Genomic DNA, 18908 nt, shown 5'->3' on the forward strand with positions numbered 1-18908 from the left:
TGTTAATGATCATCTAAATTTGCAACCTGCCTCCAAGGTACCTCTCCAAGTTTCTTATTCAATCCTTCTTTCACGAACCGTGTATGGCCACCAGCTGGCCTACTGGTTCTCCAAACATGGCAGCTCAGGCACCACATTTCCTGATGCACCCGGATGTCACGGGTACGTTCTTCCTCTTCTTCACATGATCAGGTGAATACTTTAGTGTTCAGGTGTCATACCTTCCCAGGAGAATGTAACCTTCTCGAGGGCAAAAGTGGTTCTAGCATTATACTAGCCACGAGAGGATCCAAAGCCAAATGTAAAGAACCATTCTTGCCCTCGAGAAGCTTACGCCCTCCTGGGAGGATACGACGCCTCCAGCTCCTTTCTGACAGTTTGGACACGGCTACACCAGTGTGGTAAGATCATTGCATCTGGAGCCATAATATCTGTGTTCAAATTCTGTGCCTCAGTTTCCTCATCAGTAAAATGAGAGGGTGGTGGAATAGATGATTTCTAAAAGCCCTTTTAGCTTTGGAATATCTTTGGCTTATTTCCCAGGTATCCCTGGGCAGGGCCCATTAAGTAAAAGCTTAGGAACTCAAGCAGTTCAGACAGTCAACCAGTAAGCACTTATTCAGTGTCTACTACGTGCCAGGCACTGTGCTTGTCACTGGGGGTACAGAGGCCAAAATCTCCCGTCACTGACCTTTAGTGAATAAATGCAATAAATCAACAGAGTAAGAAAAAAAAAAGATGAGCATATTCCTTTAAGATTTACAAAATTCTTTACAAACATTATTTCATTTGATCATCTGAACATACCTCGGAGAGACAGGGGGTGTTATTATCCTTATTTTACAGTTGAGGAAACCGAGGCAGACAATGGTTAGGCGGGAAGTCTCTGAGCAGCATTTGAACTCAGATTTTTCTGAGCTTTGCTGGCTCGGTACTCTATCCACTGAGCCACCTAGCTGGTAATCTCAGGGGAGAGCACTACTAATTGCTGGGTTTGTCGGGAGAGAGCTCTTACTTTATGTTGAAGCTTGAAGGAAACAAGAGATTCGATGAGGTGGTGGTGAGAATGAAGGGCGTTTCAGCAGAGAACATCACTTATGCAAAAGCCTGCAGGTTGGAAACGGAGTGACACGGGGGAAAACCAGCAGGCAGGCCAGACTTGGGCCAGATCGGAAAATGGCCGAAGAGAAGGAGAGAAGTCCAAGGAAGCCTCAAAGGATGATGGGAACCAGGTTGTGAAGGACTTGAAATGTTCAGAGAAGCTAATACTGATCTTGTATGATCCAGTTTATTTGGCAAGAGAATGATTCAATCCTCACTGAGCTTTATGAATATTCCTTTGGCAAGTGTATAGGGACAAGGCCTGGGCCTGGGATTTTATTGATATGGGGAACTTCCAGATGAGGAAATTCCCACTACCAATGCGGGCAGCACCTCATCTGCAAGATGATAGATGCGTTGAGGCTGCTAGGTGGAGCTCTAGTGGATCGAGTGCTGGGTTTGGGGTCAGGGAGAGCCGAGTTCAAATTTTGCTCCAGACACTTACTAGCTTTCTGAACCTGGGCAAATCACTACACCTCTCTGTCTCAGTTTCCTCAACTGTAAAATGGGTGCGATAATAGCACTTCCCTTCTGAGGTTGTTTGGCAAACCTGACAGTGCTGTAGAAATCTTTGTTATGAAAACAATGATGACCTGTAGATCATCTGTCTAATTGTGTAACCAGTGAAATGGAACAGAATATAGTAGAAAGGACCTGAGGTTTGGCTTCAGAGTATTGGTTTCCATCCCCGTTCTCCCCTTTATTCCCCGTGGTGGCTGTGAGCGAGTCACTTAATTTATCAAATACAGTTTCTTGTTTCCTCCTTTGTTGGATGATATGACCTTGAAGGTGCCTTCCAGCCAGGGTATACTGATAAATATTTAAAAGCCAGCTTTCTGGGGAAATGTTAGCAAGATATACATTTTAGTTTTATCTCCATTATTAATGTTTTCTTCCTCACTTTCTTAAGTCTAGACAACCAACAAAATAATAAATCAAATCCTGATTTGTCCCGACTGCAGATATTGAGTTGGAAATGTTTATGCTGAAAACTGATCGAGTTTTTTGTCCTTCTGTTAATAGCGCCCCCGATGCCTTGTGGGAGATCGGGAGGGATTTCTTACCTGCTCCTCACTGGCCTTGAGCTTGGAGAGTCTATACAGAGGTGTCAAACAAGTGGTCTGAGCCACACGGGGCCCACCACACTCCCTGGTGTGGACCCAACCAGATGAAGATGTAATCAGCAAATATTAACAAAAGAAATAAAAATACAAGAAAACATAGATAACGTTATATTCTTAAACTAAGCCAAAGTGTAGCCCAGCAAGGATCCTTACGTATGGATTCTTGGCCTTCGATTTCTCTTTGAGTTTGACGCCCCTGATCCATGACTCTGGGACGCTCCAATTTCTGACCCAGACGCGGGGAGAACACAGCGTGGATTGGCTCTCAGCCTTGCAAAGAGCTCGTTCGATGCCCAAGGCATCGAGATCACCCAGAGAGCCAGTGTGGGGAAGGGGGCGGCAGCTTGGGGGCGCGGCTCTGATAGCAGAGGTGATAGCTTGGAATGGCAATCCCCAGCAGCTGTGGTTCTATTTCTTTCTCTTCTTTTGTAGATCTACCACAGCCCCATAACGAAACAGGAAGAAAGTGAGTCCATCATTTATCTGTTGTGCTGACCTTAGAAACCACCAGCTGTTCCAATTGGCAGCAATGGCTACTTATGTTGGGCTATCTGGGTGCAGGTGGGCAAAGGAGCGCCCCTCGTTGGGTGAAGATCAGACTTAGCCGGTGGCTGCCGTGTAACGTCTGTCAAGCTGACGAGCGATGGAAGCCACTCGTTTATCTCCACGTGGGGCCGGGGCACAAGTGCAGCTGTAATCTAGAGATCTATAAGGTGTTCTTGAGACATAAATCATTCTTGCTTGTATGTCCTCCTTCCTCCTAAGAGGAAAATTAGAGCCATTTCAAGTGTGAGGCCCTATAATTTGTCTCCTCGACACCCCAATCCCTGCTGCTCCAAGATGGTTAGTGATGAGCAGCCAAGCCTGGAACTCCTTAGTGTGTAAGTGAAACAGCTGGCTCGGAACCCTGGCCACTGTGGTGATGGCTAACCGTCTCCCTTTTCCCGAACAGTGGAACTCAATGACGTCGGCTTCAAATTTGTAAGGAAGTGCACCAATGCGGTGGAGGCTAAAGGTAAGAAAAAGCCGGTCCTCGGCCCTCCCTACCTTCTGCCACGTGCTGGGGATGGAAAGAACATTGTACTAGTCTTGGTTATTCCATGGCCTAGCTTGATGACCCTGGGCAGGTATCCTTCCTGGATACTCATTTTCTGTGTCTTCCAAATGAGGGTGTTGGTCTCAGGGTTCTCTAAGGAGTAGTCCTAAACTTCAACAATACAGAATTGGCTCTTCTATTTGTCCAAGTAGCTACACAATCATTCCCTCACTTACTCAGAGAATCTAGAATCTGAGAGCTGAAATCTTAGAGATCACTAACCCAACCCCGTTATTTTTGAAGTTCTTTTTGTTGTCTCGACTTTGTTTCCAAATAGATCATTATTCTCTCCTACTTACTGAGGGTTTCTTGGTAACATAGAAGGGAGATGAAAAGCAATTAGCAAAATTAACATGGCAACTGAGTTCTACCGGGGAGATGCATTTTCTCAACCCTTCTGCCCAGCTTGGTCACTAGAATTACATTGTTCCCTTTCATCGCATTGTTTTTGTTTATGTCATTATAGTCGGTGAGAGCACGTGTGCACGTATATCTGTGTATGTGTGTATAGTTTTCCTGATTCTGCTGATTTTATATTGCATCATTTCAGAGAAGTCTTCCCATGCTTCTCTGAATTCTCCCTATTTTTCTTTCTTTGGACACAGTCATTTTCTATGGCAGTTACATACCGGGACACCCTAATTCATATCCGATCCGGACAAGGGAGTGATTTACCCTGAGTCACATATAAAGTTAATGAGAGGGGCAGCTAGGTGGCACGGTGGACAGAGCACCAGGCCTGAAGTCAAGAGGACCTGAGTTCAAATCTAACCTCAGACACTTAACACTTCCTAACTGGGCAAGTCACTTAACCCCAATTGCGAAAAAAAGAAAGAAAGAAAGAAAGCGAGAGAGAGAGAGAAAGAAAGAGAAAAAGAAAGTTAATGAGAGACTTATGACTGGAGTCCACGTACTAGTTATTAATTATTTTTTCTTCATTTTTCCTTTCTTTCACTAAGCCTTTTATTGCATGGTAATTGCTTAAAAAAAATAAACTGAGAAAAATGCTAGATCTGAATTCCAATCCAATCTCATACATTTACTAAATATGTGACCTGGTCAAGCCATTTCACCTCTGTACGCCTCAGTTGCTTCCACTGTAAAATGGGAATCATAAAAGTCCCTACCTCCCAGGATTTTTATGAGGTTCCTATGATACCACATTTGTAAAGTGTTTAGTGGATTGTCTGGAACATGGTAGATGCTTCATATTCATTAAGCTTGCTTGCCCTTTGCCCTCGTGGAGCCCTTTTTCTCAAAATGGCTTTCACTGCCCTCAATTCTGTTTGAATTTGTAGCCCCCCACTTAGCACCGTGCTGGCCCATAGCAGGCGCTTACCAAATGTTCGCCGCCGGGCCTTGTTACCTTGAAGGCCATGTTGAAAAATAGCAGCGTGAACAAACTGGAGTTAGTTTGGAGCAAGCATCTTGCAAGATGTCAGCACATTCCGTTGGGGTGGGATCCAAGCGTATTTACTTTTGACAATTTGTGGCTTCCTGCTTAAAAGGGGAAAGAGCTTTAAATGGCTTATAAAGTGTTTTTGGAGAGCCCTTGGCATCCTCCAAGTAGTGTTTTGATGAGTCAGATCTAAGCAAATTTAAACATGAAGATTTAATTTCTGCTATAATACGTGTAGATTTAAACATTAAGGGGGGAGCGCCGGGGAAGAAACAAAAGACAAGGAAACGTGAGTAGTGGAATCCTACCAAGAGACGGTGAGATTCGGTGAGCTTGCCAGATCCCCGTACCGCCTGAAGCGTGATCTATCCCAACTGGGACAGCGGCCTATCCCTGCTGCAGGTGGCCTATCGGCCTACCTGAAATGCATGCCTTCCACTGTCCAGGCTCTGGAGAGAGAAAGATGAAAATGAAAGAGTCTCTGCTTTCAGAAAACCTGCATTCTACTAAGGAGAAACAATATTAATCAATCAGTCCGTCAGCCAGCATTTATTATATAGCTCCTATGATCCAGGCCCTGTACTTGGTGGTGGGAATACAAAAGCAGAGGGAAATAGTCCCTGCTCTCTAGGATTTTGCATGATATTGGGGTAGACAGTGTGTACATATGCATATGTGTGTATGTGTATATCTCTCTCTTTCTCTGTCTCTCTTTCTGTGTGTGTGTGTGTGTGTGTGTGTGTGTGTGTGTATACATAAATAAAGGATATGAACTAAATCTATGCTTCTTTCCCAGGAAATGTGCTTCTTTTCTAGGAGAATCAGTTCCCACTAGACCTTATTCTTTCACTTCTGTTATTTTGCCCAAGGTGTATCTCATGTGTCTTCTTCATTCAACTTTCTTAAAGCAGGGCTGGGACGTGCGTAACTCAGGCTTTGCCCCATGTGCCAACATCCAGGGAAACAAGCCTACCCTCAAAGGGGGACTAGAAAAAGTCCCCAGTTGGCCCACTCCCTCGTCCTCCTTTCAAGCTACAACTTTGTTTCCCCTGGGGTCTAATGGCTGTCACACCCCTCTCCTGGGTCCCATCTGCCTCAATGTGCCTGGAATGCTTGGGATCAGCCAGAATAACGAAAGGTGGACCTGGGCGGGAGCTATGTGAGTGAGCAACACTGCACCCCTCCCCCCCCAGTAACTTCAGACTTCAGGAAATGGGTCCTCTAAAATCCCTTTTATCCTAGATCTTCTCCCTTTTTTCGACTTTCCATATTGCCCTACTCACTAGAATTTAACTGTCACATCTCCCGGCACCGTCTCAGGAACCGACAAGTTCTTTTCTCACAACACCGACGAACAGGGCCGGGGCCATTTCCAGACTTCCCATTTGCTGCTGTCACTCCACAGCTATTATCTTCTCTTTTAAAGAACCCTAGAGTACACTGAAGGGCCTAGCTTCTAGGACTGACAAGGCCCTCCATCCTCTACCGTGGTCAGGGCACGGCTGCTCACATCTGGACACCACAATTTCCTACACTGATGACATCACAGGGCCAGGCTAAAGATGATTATAAATGACACAGGTTTTAAAAATAAATTAACCAAATTACTTCCATATCTTTGCTTACACTTTGCTACGAAAAGCATTAGTTTTATGGTGGGGGAAAGGGCAGTTCCAATGGTAAGAGACTGGTGAAGGCCTTTGGGATGGGTCGTGATCTCTTTCTACTATACTTTATCTCATCTTATCTCCAGTTTGGCCAGGGTAAGAGGGAGTGAAGTCCTTGAGAGGAGGTGGACCTCACCTCCCTGAGGACCTCCAGTTGGCCTTTGGGTAGATCAGTGTGGGCCATCAATGAAGATTATTTTTATTCATGTGGAAGCTGCTCCTTTTCTACTCTGGGAGCCTCAAGAGCCCTAACTCACAGCAATCTGCTCTCCCACCCTTAGGCATCACGACAGAGGGAGTTTACCGGACCGTGGGCAGCAACATTCAAGTTCAGAAGCTACTGAATGCCTTTTTTGGTAAGACGCTGCTCTTCATTGGTTTAATGACAGTAGATTGAAAGATCTTCTGTATCATAGAAAGTTGGGGGCACCGAGACACTGGAGGCGGGTGGTTTAGAGAATTTGCTTAAAATACAGCAGTACGTGGTGAGCACTCAAATTTAGGTTAGGCTAGAAACATCCAGTGGGAAAAGAGAAGAGGAGACAGAATGGTATGAAAGCCAAAACTGCCTATTGGGGGAATTTCAGAGTCTGGACTACCCAAACAAGAACAGCGGTAGAAGAGAGAAAGTGAGAAAGAAGGGGCCTTACTACATAGAATGTCAACTGGAAGGGCCCTTAGAACAGGGACTCTCAGAGATGGGAGGACTCTTTAAAGAAGGATCTTTAAAAGAGAGAATATCACAGCTAGGAGCACCCTTGGGAGCGTAGCATGGCATAAAAAATATGAGCCCTTGGAAATAAGAACGTCCAAACCGGCAGGGTCCCTTAGAATGTCAGGGCAGAGAGGTGACTTGGAATAGAGAATTGTAGAGGTGGAAAGCACCTTACAACAAAGAATATTGTGTTTTATTCAAATGTAATAAATTTATTTCAAGTGTTATTACTGCCCACGAATAAATGTCAGACCTATAATAAAGATACCAAAGCAGTTTTTAAAAACTATATAATACTATATTGTACTCACCAATTTGAGAAGTATACTTCGCAGCTTCTGTCAGAACTGACATCACCGAGAAGTATAATTGACTTTCCTGATCTTTTTTACTTGCACACCAAATGGCTTAATGTTTAATTGATGCATTTCCCTGGAGAGGCCAGCTGCTGCTACTCATGTGTGTCAAGATCCTCCTAAACCCCTGGGACCAAAGACAAGGGTGGCGGGCTGTACTCCCTGCCTCCATCATGATTCCATGTGTATCAGCTCAGTCAAAATCCAATCATGTATTAAATGATTCCCAGGTGGCAGGTGTTTGGGTACAAATATAGTCATGAATGAGACAGTACACGCCACCGAATGTCCCTACGGTCCTATGAATGCTGGGTATGTTCACGTATCGATGCCTGAACACCTTTCCCAAAGCTCTGATCTCATTCCCACCTAGATCTGGGGAACTCGAGCACAAAAGCTGAGCTGTTCAGTAGGCAAGTCACCCTGAGGACCATGAGAAGAATTTATCATGGAAAGCAGATGGTGCATCTGAGTGGGGACCAAGGACTCCATCTAGATATAGTAGGCCCCTCCTTGTACTCCGGGGCCACCTCCCCTAGTTCTCAGCCTGCACCCATCTCCACATGGTTTTGACTTCCTCTAGTAGTAACCTGTGTGAATTTCATAACTTCTCCTTGGTCCACAGAGGAGGATTACCACCTCCATCTTGTAGAGCCCCATTGTGCTCCCACCTTAAACTTGATCTCCTTTGTATGGATGCTCTGAAGGAATCAAGGGTCTGGATTCCCTCTGGGCTGGAGCAAATTTCCATGTTATAGATACACTTTTGTTGACATTGGTCTACATGTTGTCTTCATTGTTTTAAAAAGTAGATGTATTTCTCCAAGAAGGCACACTTTCGCTACCTGTATCTGGCGCTTTGTGCCTCATCATTTAGAAACCTCATTCTTAAACATTAGAACAGAATGCCAGGGTTTAATTCCATCTAAACCAATCAACTTTCAGGTTGTTTTTGTCAGATGTACTGATATAGCTCATCTGGGCCCAACCAGACTGGTTCACAAACCCCTTTCCAAAGTGACTGCCCTCCCCACGCCCAATTTTCTTGGCTGTTGAGAGAAAAAAGAAATGAGTCCACATTTCCAAAATATATAGAGAATTGACTCTATTTTATAATAAAATCAAGCTACTCTCCAATTGATAAATGGTCAAAGGATATGAGCAGACAATTTTCAGATGAGGAAATTGAAACTATTTCTAGCCATATGAAAAGGGGCTCCAAGTCATTATTAATCAGAGAAATGCAAATTAAGACAACTCTGAGATACCACTATACACCTCTCAGATTGGCTAAGATGACAGGAAAAGATAGTGACAAATGTTGGAGGGGATGTGGGAAAACTGGGACACTGATACATTATTGGTGGAACTGTGAAGAGATCCAACCATTCTGGGGAGCAATCTGGAACTGTGCTCAAAAAGTTATCAAATTGTGCATACCCTTTGATCCAGCAGTGTTACTACTGGACTTATATCCCAGAGAGATCTTAAAGAAGGGAAAGGGACCTGTATGTGCAAGAATGTTTTTGGCAGCCCTGTTTGTAGTGTCCAGAACCTGGAAAATGAATGGATGCTCATCAATTGGAGAATGGTTGCGTAAATTGTGGTATATGAATGTTATGGAATATTATTGTTCTGTAAGAAATGACCAGCAGGATCATTTCAGAGAGGCCTGGAGAGATTTACATGAACTGATGCTGAGTGAAGTGAGCAGAAGCAGGAGACCATTGTATATGGCAACAACAAGACCAAACAATGATCAATTCTGATGGATGTAGCTCTCTTCAACAATGACATGATTCAAACAAGTTCCACTTGTTCAGTAATGAAGAGAGCCATCTACACCCAGACTAGAGGCCTGTAAGAACAGAGTGTGGATCACCACATAGCATTTCTACTCTTTTTGTTATTGTTTGCTTGCATTTTTGTTTTCCTTCTCAGGTTATTTTTACCTTTTTTCTAGATCCGATCTTTCTTGAACAGCAAGATAACTGTATAAATAGGTATCCATATATTGGATTTAACATATACTTTAACATATTTAACATGTTTTGGACTATCTATCTGCCATCTAGAGGAGGGAAGGGGGGAAGGAGGAGATAATTTGGAACAGAAGGTTTTGCAAGGGTTAATGTTGAAAAACTACCCATGCATATGTTTTGTCAATAAAAAGCCATAATAATAATTAAAAAAGACATGAGTCCCTCACCCTTGTCCAGTATGGCATTTCTGCATGTGCCACAGCCTTTTTTGCCTTTTCCCTTTGACTTCACATTGTTAAGGGTGCCATGAATTGCTATGTAAACTGTTCTTTAGGTCCTGCATCAATTCAAACTGGTCTTTCCAAATTTCTCTGAATCCGTCACATTCTGTCACAGTGCAGTAATATAATACATTAGATCACACAGACTTTGTTCAGCAATTCTGGGCTATATATTTTGTTCATGGTTCTGTTCTCACAAATAACACAGCTCTGAACATTTCTGTACATACACCTGAGCATTTTCTTGCTAGCAATAACTTTATTTTTTAGCCCATAAGCTCAATAGTGAAATTCCCGGGTCAAAGGGAACAAATGAGTATGTTATTTTTGGCTCAATCCTAGGTATTTCCTAGAATGGTTGAAACCATCTCCTAGCTCTACTAGCAAGGAATCGACATGCCTGTTTTTCCACAGCCTCACCAGATATGGTTTCCAATTTTGCAGCATCTTGGCTAGCTTGATGAATATGAGGCGATAATGCAGGACTATTTTGTTTTGCATTTTTGATAACTAGTTATTTTGGACATTTTGAGGTAACTTTCCACTGTATTTCATCTTCTGAAAGCTGTTTATATCCCTGTGCTACTCATCTGTTAGGTAGTCTATTGTATAAATTCCCTCTAGATTTTGGATGCCAAATTTTTATCAGAAATATTTAATGTAAAGATTTTTCCTTACTACGTCTTTCTTCTTCTGATTTTATTTTTTATTATTATAGTTTTTTATTTACCAGATATATCTTCTTCTGATTTTAGATACGTTGATGTATTTTTTAGATAATAGCTTTTTATTTTCAAAATACACCCAAAGATATTTTTCAGCATCCACCCTTGTAAAACTTTGTGTTCCAAAATTTTCTCCCTTCGATCCCTGACTCCCTTCCCCTAGACAGCAAGTGATCCAATATAGGTTAAACATGTGCAATTCTTCTAAACGTGTTTCCACATTTATCATGCTACGCAAGAAAAATCAAATCAAAAAGGAAAAAAAATGAGAAAGAAAAAAAGCAAGCAAACAACAACAAAAAAGGTGAAAATACTATATTGTTATCTACACTCAGATCCCACAGGCCTCTCTCTGCGTGCAGATGGCTCTCTCCATCACAATCTATCAGAATTGGCCTGAATCAGCTCATTGTTGAAAAGAGCCACGTGCATCAGAGTTGATCATCACATGATCTTGTTGTTGCCATGTACAATGTTCTCTTGGCTCTACTCACTTCACTCAACATCAGCTCATACAACTCTCTCCAGGCCTTCCTGAAATCATCCTACTGTAGATACATTGATTAAAAAAATTTTTTTAAACAAATTTAATTGATTTTTTTTTACATTGCTGAAATTTTTTCTAGCATTCTATCTTCCCTTTTCAAAGAAGAATCCCATATAACAAAAAATATTTTTTAAAAGAAAAAGAGGAAAAAAGATTTTAAAAATCAGCAGAACTCTCAGTAAATCAAAACAATTAAAAATCTGTGGAATGTTCTGCCATTAAGGAGTTTTTCTCCTCTGGGGCCAAGATTATTCTTTGTCATTTTGTAGCAATCGCTTTTAATTTTTTTTCACATGTCATTGTTCTTTCCTTTTATATTATTGTAGTTACTATATACATTTTTCTTGGCTCTCCTTATTTCCCTCCCCATCGGTTCATGTAGGTCTTGTAGGTCTTTCCAGACTTTTCTGTGTTTGTCTCATGCATCATTTCTTGCTGCACAGGAATATTCCATTGCATTTGTGGATCACGATTTATTTTAGCCACTTCCCAGTGGGCATTCACTTTGGATCTAATTCTTTTCTATCACAAAAAGTGCTGCTTCAAGTACTTTGGAAGCTGTTTAAATTTTCTTTGTTCTATTAGGAAATGAATTGATTCAATTGAATGCTTACTATGTGCAAAGCCTAATGTTCATCTGATATTTGTGGAAACTGAAACTACCCTGAATTTGAGTTTCCCAGTGTACCTTCAGCTGGCCCAGTCCCAACGTGAATGGAACTGCTGCTCACTAGAAAAAGTTCCAGCGCCAAAGAATCCCAGAATGCTTTGTACCTGGCTACCGATTGTATCCAGTTGACTTGAACTGAGGAGATAGGAGCCACATGGCACAAGAGAATGGAGGGAAGCAAGAAATGGCAAGTGGAGAGAGAGAGACAGATGGACAGAGACAGAGAGAGACGGAGCATGTACACATAGACTTGGATAAAGAAAATTAGCAAATATAATCAGATTTGTGAGCATTATGCAAGCTCTGGGTGTAAGCAGAAGGGAAAAATCATCAGTGAAGCTCCAAGATCCATGTGTGACCGTCTGTGACCATTGTGTGATTCCAGAACTACAGGGAGTAGTTTCTAAGATCATCTGATTCTAAGGCATCTGAATCTTTCTTCTGCTTCACTGTGCCTGGAATCAAAAAAACTCAAGAGACAAGTATCATTGGATTTCTGAGTTGGAATGAACTATATGCATGTGCTCGTCCATGGGAAACTGAGGGATTAGAGGAGAATTTGAATCTGGTATATGGGTAGAGGTCACTGGGGATCAGAACCTTTGTGTGAGGGTTGCCGAGCCTTAGGGCTGCGCCTCTACTTTGGCCATCTGATTCGGACAACTTTCCCACGTGACTCCAAGAAGCATGTGTAGCAGCCACGCCCAGGTCAAACCATCTCAGTAGATGAGCTAAACCGGGTTGGAACCCACTGGTGAGTTAGGAAGTTTTTAGGAAGAATTCTCCCAGTGCAACAGGTAGATGAGAAAATTGTGTCTGGATGACTACACAGGCAGCTGAAGCAGGCGCTGGGGAATGCTTAGAGCTTGGTCAGACATGGAAGACACCAAGATCTCCCACTGCATCTTGGGCCGTTGCTGCCATCTTGATTTTTGTCCTATCATTGGACTTTGATGACTGGAAGATAGAGGGAGCTGGACAACTTTGTGCGGCTCCGTCTCACTTAAATCCAATTCACCTGCAAGTCAATTGTCGCTGGTCCCCTTTGAAATGAAGGACAAACAAGAGACTGTTTAATATGTGCTTCACGTGCTTGTTATTTATTATCTTATTCTGTATTAATTCCAGTCACTTTTAAGGGTCACTTGTCTTTTGTGTCTATTGTATGGACCATTAAAGAAAGACATGTAGTTGAAGAGCCAAAATAATACAAACAACCTAGGAAAGCATGTAAGGAAGGAGCCACATGGGAACCCTTTGGAGGCCCACTGCTTTGCTGGGCCACTGCTGGATATAATAGTTATATATAATATAATATAACATAATATAACATAATATGATGTAATAATAGATATAATAGTTAACTATTTTTAAATGATGCTTTTTACTTAAAAAAAAAAGTGAGAAGAATACCCTTGGAAGAGCTTTTTTTTCTTTTCTCTTCTCTTCTAGATCCCAAGTGCCCAGGAGATGTTGATTTGCAGAACAGCGACTGGGATATTAAGACAATCACCAGCTCCTTGAAATTCTACCTCAGGTAAATTCACCACGTGGCCTAACCTCCTTGACATTTACGTTAGCCTGTGGAGTTAGGGGGCTAAAACCGATGGGAGGAGAGACGACATATTGATAACAAACATTTACTAAGTCCAATACTATGTGGTGAATCCCATTAAAAAAAAAAACCCAGGGAAGGTCGAAATTTAGTCGCTCTTAGCCCAAGGGGATGGGCTAGGCCATATTGCTTAGGAGTACTGGGGAAGACTTCCTCCACGAGTACACATCTGAGTTAGGCTGCAAAGGTCAGACAGGCACGGACCAGGTCAGATGGGAAGTGGATAATGTTCCCGATATTGGGAGCTCCCTGACACAAGTAAAGCAGCAGAGGGTTTGCAGTGTGGACGGTACATGGAGAGGAACAGTGTGGTCCAAGGTAGGAAAGGTACTGTGGCTGGATTGTGGTTGGCCTTGAAGACCAGTCAAGCCCTACTCACAGTAGGTAAAAATAAGCCATCAATGACTTTTTGGGCAAATGACCTGACAGGGATAGGAAGGATGAATAAAGCGAAGGGATTCCCGACCCTTTTTGTTTGCCGTTCCCCTCGGCTTTCCACAGACCTTCCCATGCCTCCATACTCAGCAAAGCGATTCTAGAGTTGACCATGTTTGTGCTTAGGAGAAATAAAATAAAAAAGATGAATCCATTTTCCCTAAAGAAAACCACTCAGTTCTTAACAATATCTTTTCTTTTTTTTTTTTTTGTTTTATTTTATTTTTATCTTTTTTTTTTAATTTTTTATTTAATAATTACTTTATATTGACACTCGTTTCTGTTCCGATTTTTTTTCCCCTCCCTCCCTCCACCCCCTCCCCTAGATGGCAAGCAGTCCTTTATATGTTGGATATGTTGCAGTATATCCTAGATACAATATATGTTTGCAGAACCGAACAGTTCTCTTGTTGCATAGGGAGAATTGGATTCAGAAGGTATAAATAACCCGGGAAGAAAAACAAAAATACAGATAGTTCACATTCGTTTCCCAGTGTTCTTTCTTTGGGTGTAGCTGCTTTTGTCCGTCATTTATCCATTGAAACTCAGTTAGGTCTCTTTGTCAAAGAAATCCACTTCCATCAAAATATGTCCTCATACAATATCGTTGTCGAAGTGTATAATGATCTCCTGGTTCTGCTCATTTCACTCAGCATCAGTTCATGTAAGTCTCGCCAGTCCTCTCTGTATTCATCCTGCTGGTCATTTCTTACAGAACAATAATATTCCATAACATTCATATACCACAATTTACCCAGTCATTCTCCAATTGATGGACATCCATTCAATTTCCAGTTTCTGGCCACTACAAACAGGGCTGCTACAAACATTTTGGCACATACAGGTCCCTTTCCCTTCTTTAGTATTTCTTTGGGATATAAGCCCAATAGAAACACTGCTGGATCAAAGGGTATGCACAATTTGATAATTTTTTGGGCATAATTCCAGATTGCTCTCCAGAATGGTTGGATTCGTTCACAACTCCACCAACAATGCATTAGTGTCCCAGTTTTCCCGCATCCCCTCCAACATTCATCATTATTTTTTCCTGTCATCTTAGCCAATCTGACAGGTGTGTAGTGGTATCTCAGAGTTGTCTTAATTTGCATTTCTCTGATCAATAATGATTTGGAACACTCTTTCATATGAGTGGTAATAGTTTCAATTTCATCCTCTGAAAATTGTCTGTTCATATCCTTTGACCATTTATCAATTGGAGAATGGCTTGATTTCTTATAAATTTGAGTCAGTTCTCTATATATTTTGGAAATGAGGCCTTTATCAGAACCTTTAACTGTGAAAATGTTTTCCCAGTTTGTTGCTTCCCTTCTAATCTTGTTTGCATTAGTTTTATTTGTACAAAGGCTTTTTAATTTGATGTAATCGAAATTTTCTATTTTGTGATCAGTAATGGTCTCTAGTTCATCTTTGGTCACAAATTTCTTTCTCCTCCACAAGTCTGAGAGATAAACTATTCTATGTTCCTCTAATTTATTTATAATCTCGTTGTTTATGCCTAGGTCATAGACCCATTTTGATCTTATCTTGGTATATGGTGTTAAGTGTGGGTCCATGCCTAATTTCTGCCATACTAATTTCCAATTATCCCAGCAGTTTTTATCAAATAATGAATTCTTTTCCCAGAAGTTAGGGGCTTTGGGTTTGTCAAACACTAGATTGCTATAACTGACTATTCTGTCTTGTGAGCCTAGCCTTTTCTACTGATCCACTAATCTATTTCTTAGCCAATACCAAATGGTTTTGGTGACTGCTGCTTTATAATATAATTTTAGATCAGGTACAGCTAGGCCACCTTCATTTGATTTTTTTTTCATTAATTCCCTTGAGATTCTCGACTTTTTATTGTTCCATATGAATTTTGTTGTTATTTTTTCTAGATCAATAAAATATTTTCTTGGAAGTCTGATTGGTATAGCACTAAATAAATCGATTAGTTTAGGGAGTATTGTCATCTTTATTATGTTCGGTCGGCCGATCCAAGAGCACTTAATATTTTTCCAATTATTTAAGTCTGACTTTATTTGTGTGGAGACTTAACAATATCTTTTCACTAACACTAATAAATATTTTTTTGGAATATTTCAGTTGACTGAGTGTGTAAGTATTTCCCCAATATTACCCAGAGTCCCTTGCCAAACTTCTCGTCCCTTCTAGGGTTGGGAGTCCCTGGATTAGGGAGAGCAGGGAGTGAAGACAGAAAGTCCCATTAAAGCTGGCATAGTAGTCCAGCTTTGGGGGGTAAGTTATGGGAGGGTGTGACGAGAGAGGGCCCGTGCCAGTGGGCCAGCAACAGGAACGGCGTGGAGGTGATGGATTTGGTTTACTCTCCCTGGTGGGGCAGAGGTGGAGGCCCAGGGATGAAGAGAGCTCTTGTAGCTTTAGGGGAAAGTGAATGTTTACACGCAATCTTGAAGCCACCAGAACAGATGGAAGGAAATTTGTCTGGCTGCCAAAGTACAGACTGTATTGTCCAGGACCCTGGGGCCTTTGTCATATATGCCAGGAGGCAATCAAGAGCCATTGGCTGTTGTTTTTTTTTTTTTTAGCCAGAGTGCTCATACCTTTTAGCATTGCTTCTTAAAGGCTTGTCCTAGCGGGACCTGGCTGTAATGGACAATGTGGGCCATTCAGGCCCGCTCTTGGACCTAGTAATCTCCTTTCTCTATCGCATCGTGCTGGGACTTTAATCTGTCATTCTTCTGTTAATTCCTAGCAACTGGTGGCTTTGTCATAAATGAGAAAGAAGGGGAAGTTGGGGAGCAGAGGAGGCGGCGGAGGAATTAGAGGAACAGATGCAGGGGCTGAAAGGCGAAGGGGAGGGAGGTTGCTCTCTGGTGCTCCCCACCCCGTGGAGTGGGAAGGGAGGGAGGACAGCCAGCCATCAGCCTCTTAGAATTGCCTTCCCGCTAGGGCAGGAGAACATTCCCGCTGGCCCTTCTCCTCCCAAAGGAACTCTTTGTCCTCTCCTTTTATTTTATTTATTTTTTTGTTTTAGGAATCTTTCGGAACCTGTTATGACATATAAGCTCCACAAAGAGCTGGTTTCTGCCGCCAGTAAGTAAGTCCTAACCATTTTGTCATGTTTTCCCTTCCTTGGACAAAACCGGAATATGCCATGTCGCCCAGAGAAGCTAGCAGGATAAAGCACCAGGGAAGGAGCAGCATTGTCCTATGCTAGCGAGCGTATCGGATTCAGAGTCCAAAGCCCTGGGTTCAGATCCTTTCTCCATCACTTGATAGATCCATAAGCATTTATTAATCAATTACTGAGTGTCAGGCACTATGCTCAGGGCCAGGGATACATAGAAAGCAACAACCAGTCCCTACCTTTCAGGCATTTACATTCTACTGGGGAAGACAAGGCAGATAGGAACAAGAGAGCTTCAGACTCCCATGCAGCCTTGGGTAGGCCCCTCTCCCCTCTAAGAATCAGCTCCCTCCTCCATAAAATGAAACGATTGGACTAGATGATGTCAAAGCCCTTTCCAGCAGAGACAGGGAAAGAGAACGGCGGTGTTGGCTTGGCGGTGTCCGAGAGAACAGAGCCGTAAGTGGGTGGAAAGCTTTGCTTTCTGGTTTCAGTGATTTCATTGCTATTGGCAGCCCTTTCCCCCCAATCACATCAGCCCCTCCTCTGGAGTTGCCTGGAATCTTGGGGAGTTGTCTGCATGACTCGTCCAGGGTCACACAGCCAGCAGGTATCAGAGACAGGGTTTGAACCCAGGGCTTCCTGACTGAGGTCAGCTTCCAACTCACTATTCCGGGCTGCCTCAAAGGTTCCATTACTAGTATTCTTTAGCTAGTCATCAGCTGGCAAACAAAGCTACTGCCCACAGAAACTGGGCTAAGTGCATTAGTGCCTCCATTTTATGGGGAAGCCACAGAACCTCAGAGAGAGGAAATAATTTCTCCAGAGCCTCAAGGGCTGCAGGAGCCATTCCAGCAGGCTGCCGCATCAGGCTTGGGCTTGGGGTTCAGAAGAGGTAGGGTCATATCCTGGATCACCCTGGCCGGCCCACTTACTTTTCCTGTCTCTATTTCCTGATCTGTGACCCTGAATGAATTGAATTAGATCATTTCTAAAGTCCCTCCAGTCTGGAATCCCATGAGCCCTCCCCATTTAGGACAAATAATAGGTCTGGTGGCCCAAGGGACCCATCTTCTGTGCTCACATTTGGGCATTTCACCTCTCACGCTCTGTGTGTGTGTGTGTGTGTGTGTGTGTGTGTGTGTCCCTCTCCTCCTTCCCTCTACTTTATCTCTTTCTGCTTCTTTTTCCACATTTTTGTCTCTCTGTGTCTCTCCTCCCTTTACTTCCGACTCTTTCTACCTTGCTTTTTCTCCTGCTGTTTCTGTCTGTCTCTCTATTTCTGTCTCCATCTCTCTCTGTGTGTCTCCTCCCCTCTACTTCTGTCTCTTTCTTTCTGTCTCCCACCCACCATCTCTTTGTCTCTCTCTGCTTCTTGCCATGGCTATCCTCTGCGACCCTTTCCCAGAGTCTTCTATTCCCATAGCCCAAGTGGATAACCCATGTCTTTCTCCTACTATTTTCTCTCAGAGTCGGAAAACCTGGATTACAGGCTGGGAGCCATTCACGCTCTGGTCTATAAGCTTCCTAACAAGAATCGGGATATGCTGGAACTCCTCATAAGACACTTGGTCAAGTACGTATCTGGTTCAAAGCTCTCCTGCAAGAGGAACCGGCCAAGGGTTAGGGCTCGGCACGATTCTGTGGCAGATGGCAATGGCAATAATAATAGCAGTGGCTATGACTTTTATTTCTGGTCTAGAAGTTTCTAGACATTTTAGAACCCTAGAAATCAAGGTCTGCTGTGACCCCTGTGAGGTAGGAAATCTCCCCATTTTTCAAATGAAAAAAACTGAGGCTGATAGAGAGGAAGTAAGTTTCCCTTAAGCAGATAACTAGTAAGTTGTGAAGTTTCAGGGTCTTTCTATCTCCACAAGCAGTTTCTTTGAGAAGATCTAGATTGGGGTCCAAGCTCTGCCATTTGTTTTCTGAGCCAGTCATTTGACTTCGTTTCCTCATCTAGAACATTGGAGAATAACACTTTTCCAACAACGGAAGAGAGAAAGTGCTCACTTGGGTGCCTAGTTTATCAACCTCTTGAGGCAATTATCACTTTCCTGGCGTCTTGAGAGAGCTGAGCAGGGAT

General features: G+C 42.7%; 1 protein-coding gene across 3 annotated transcripts in view; it reads left to right on the forward strand.

Annotated features, from left to right (window-relative positions):
• Positions 1-18908, forward strand: part of OPHN1 (oligophrenin 1) — a 326710-nt gene that overhangs the window by 199608 nt on the left and 108194 nt on the right. For all 3 annotated transcript variants that reach the window (XM_051969072.1, XM_051969073.1, XM_051969074.1), the window contains 6 exons: positions 2658-2691; positions 3178-3240; positions 6669-6743; positions 13116-13200; positions 16730-16788; positions 18293-18398. In XM_051969072.1, coding sequence (XP_051825032.1) covers positions 2658-2691; positions 3178-3240; positions 6669-6743; positions 13116-13200; positions 16730-16788; positions 18293-18398 — 422 coding nt within the window. The remainder of the gene's footprint in view (positions 1-2657; positions 2692-3177; positions 3241-6668; positions 6744-13115; positions 13201-16729; positions 16789-18292; positions 18399-18908) is intronic.

This window comes from Antechinus flavipes, chromosome X (assembly GCF_016432865.1).
Source record: "Antechinus flavipes isolate AdamAnt ecotype Samford, QLD, Australia chromosome X, AdamAnt_v2, whole genome shotgun sequence".
Lineage (NCBI taxonomy): Eukaryota > Metazoa > Chordata > Mammalia > Dasyuromorphia > Dasyuridae > Antechinus > Antechinus flavipes.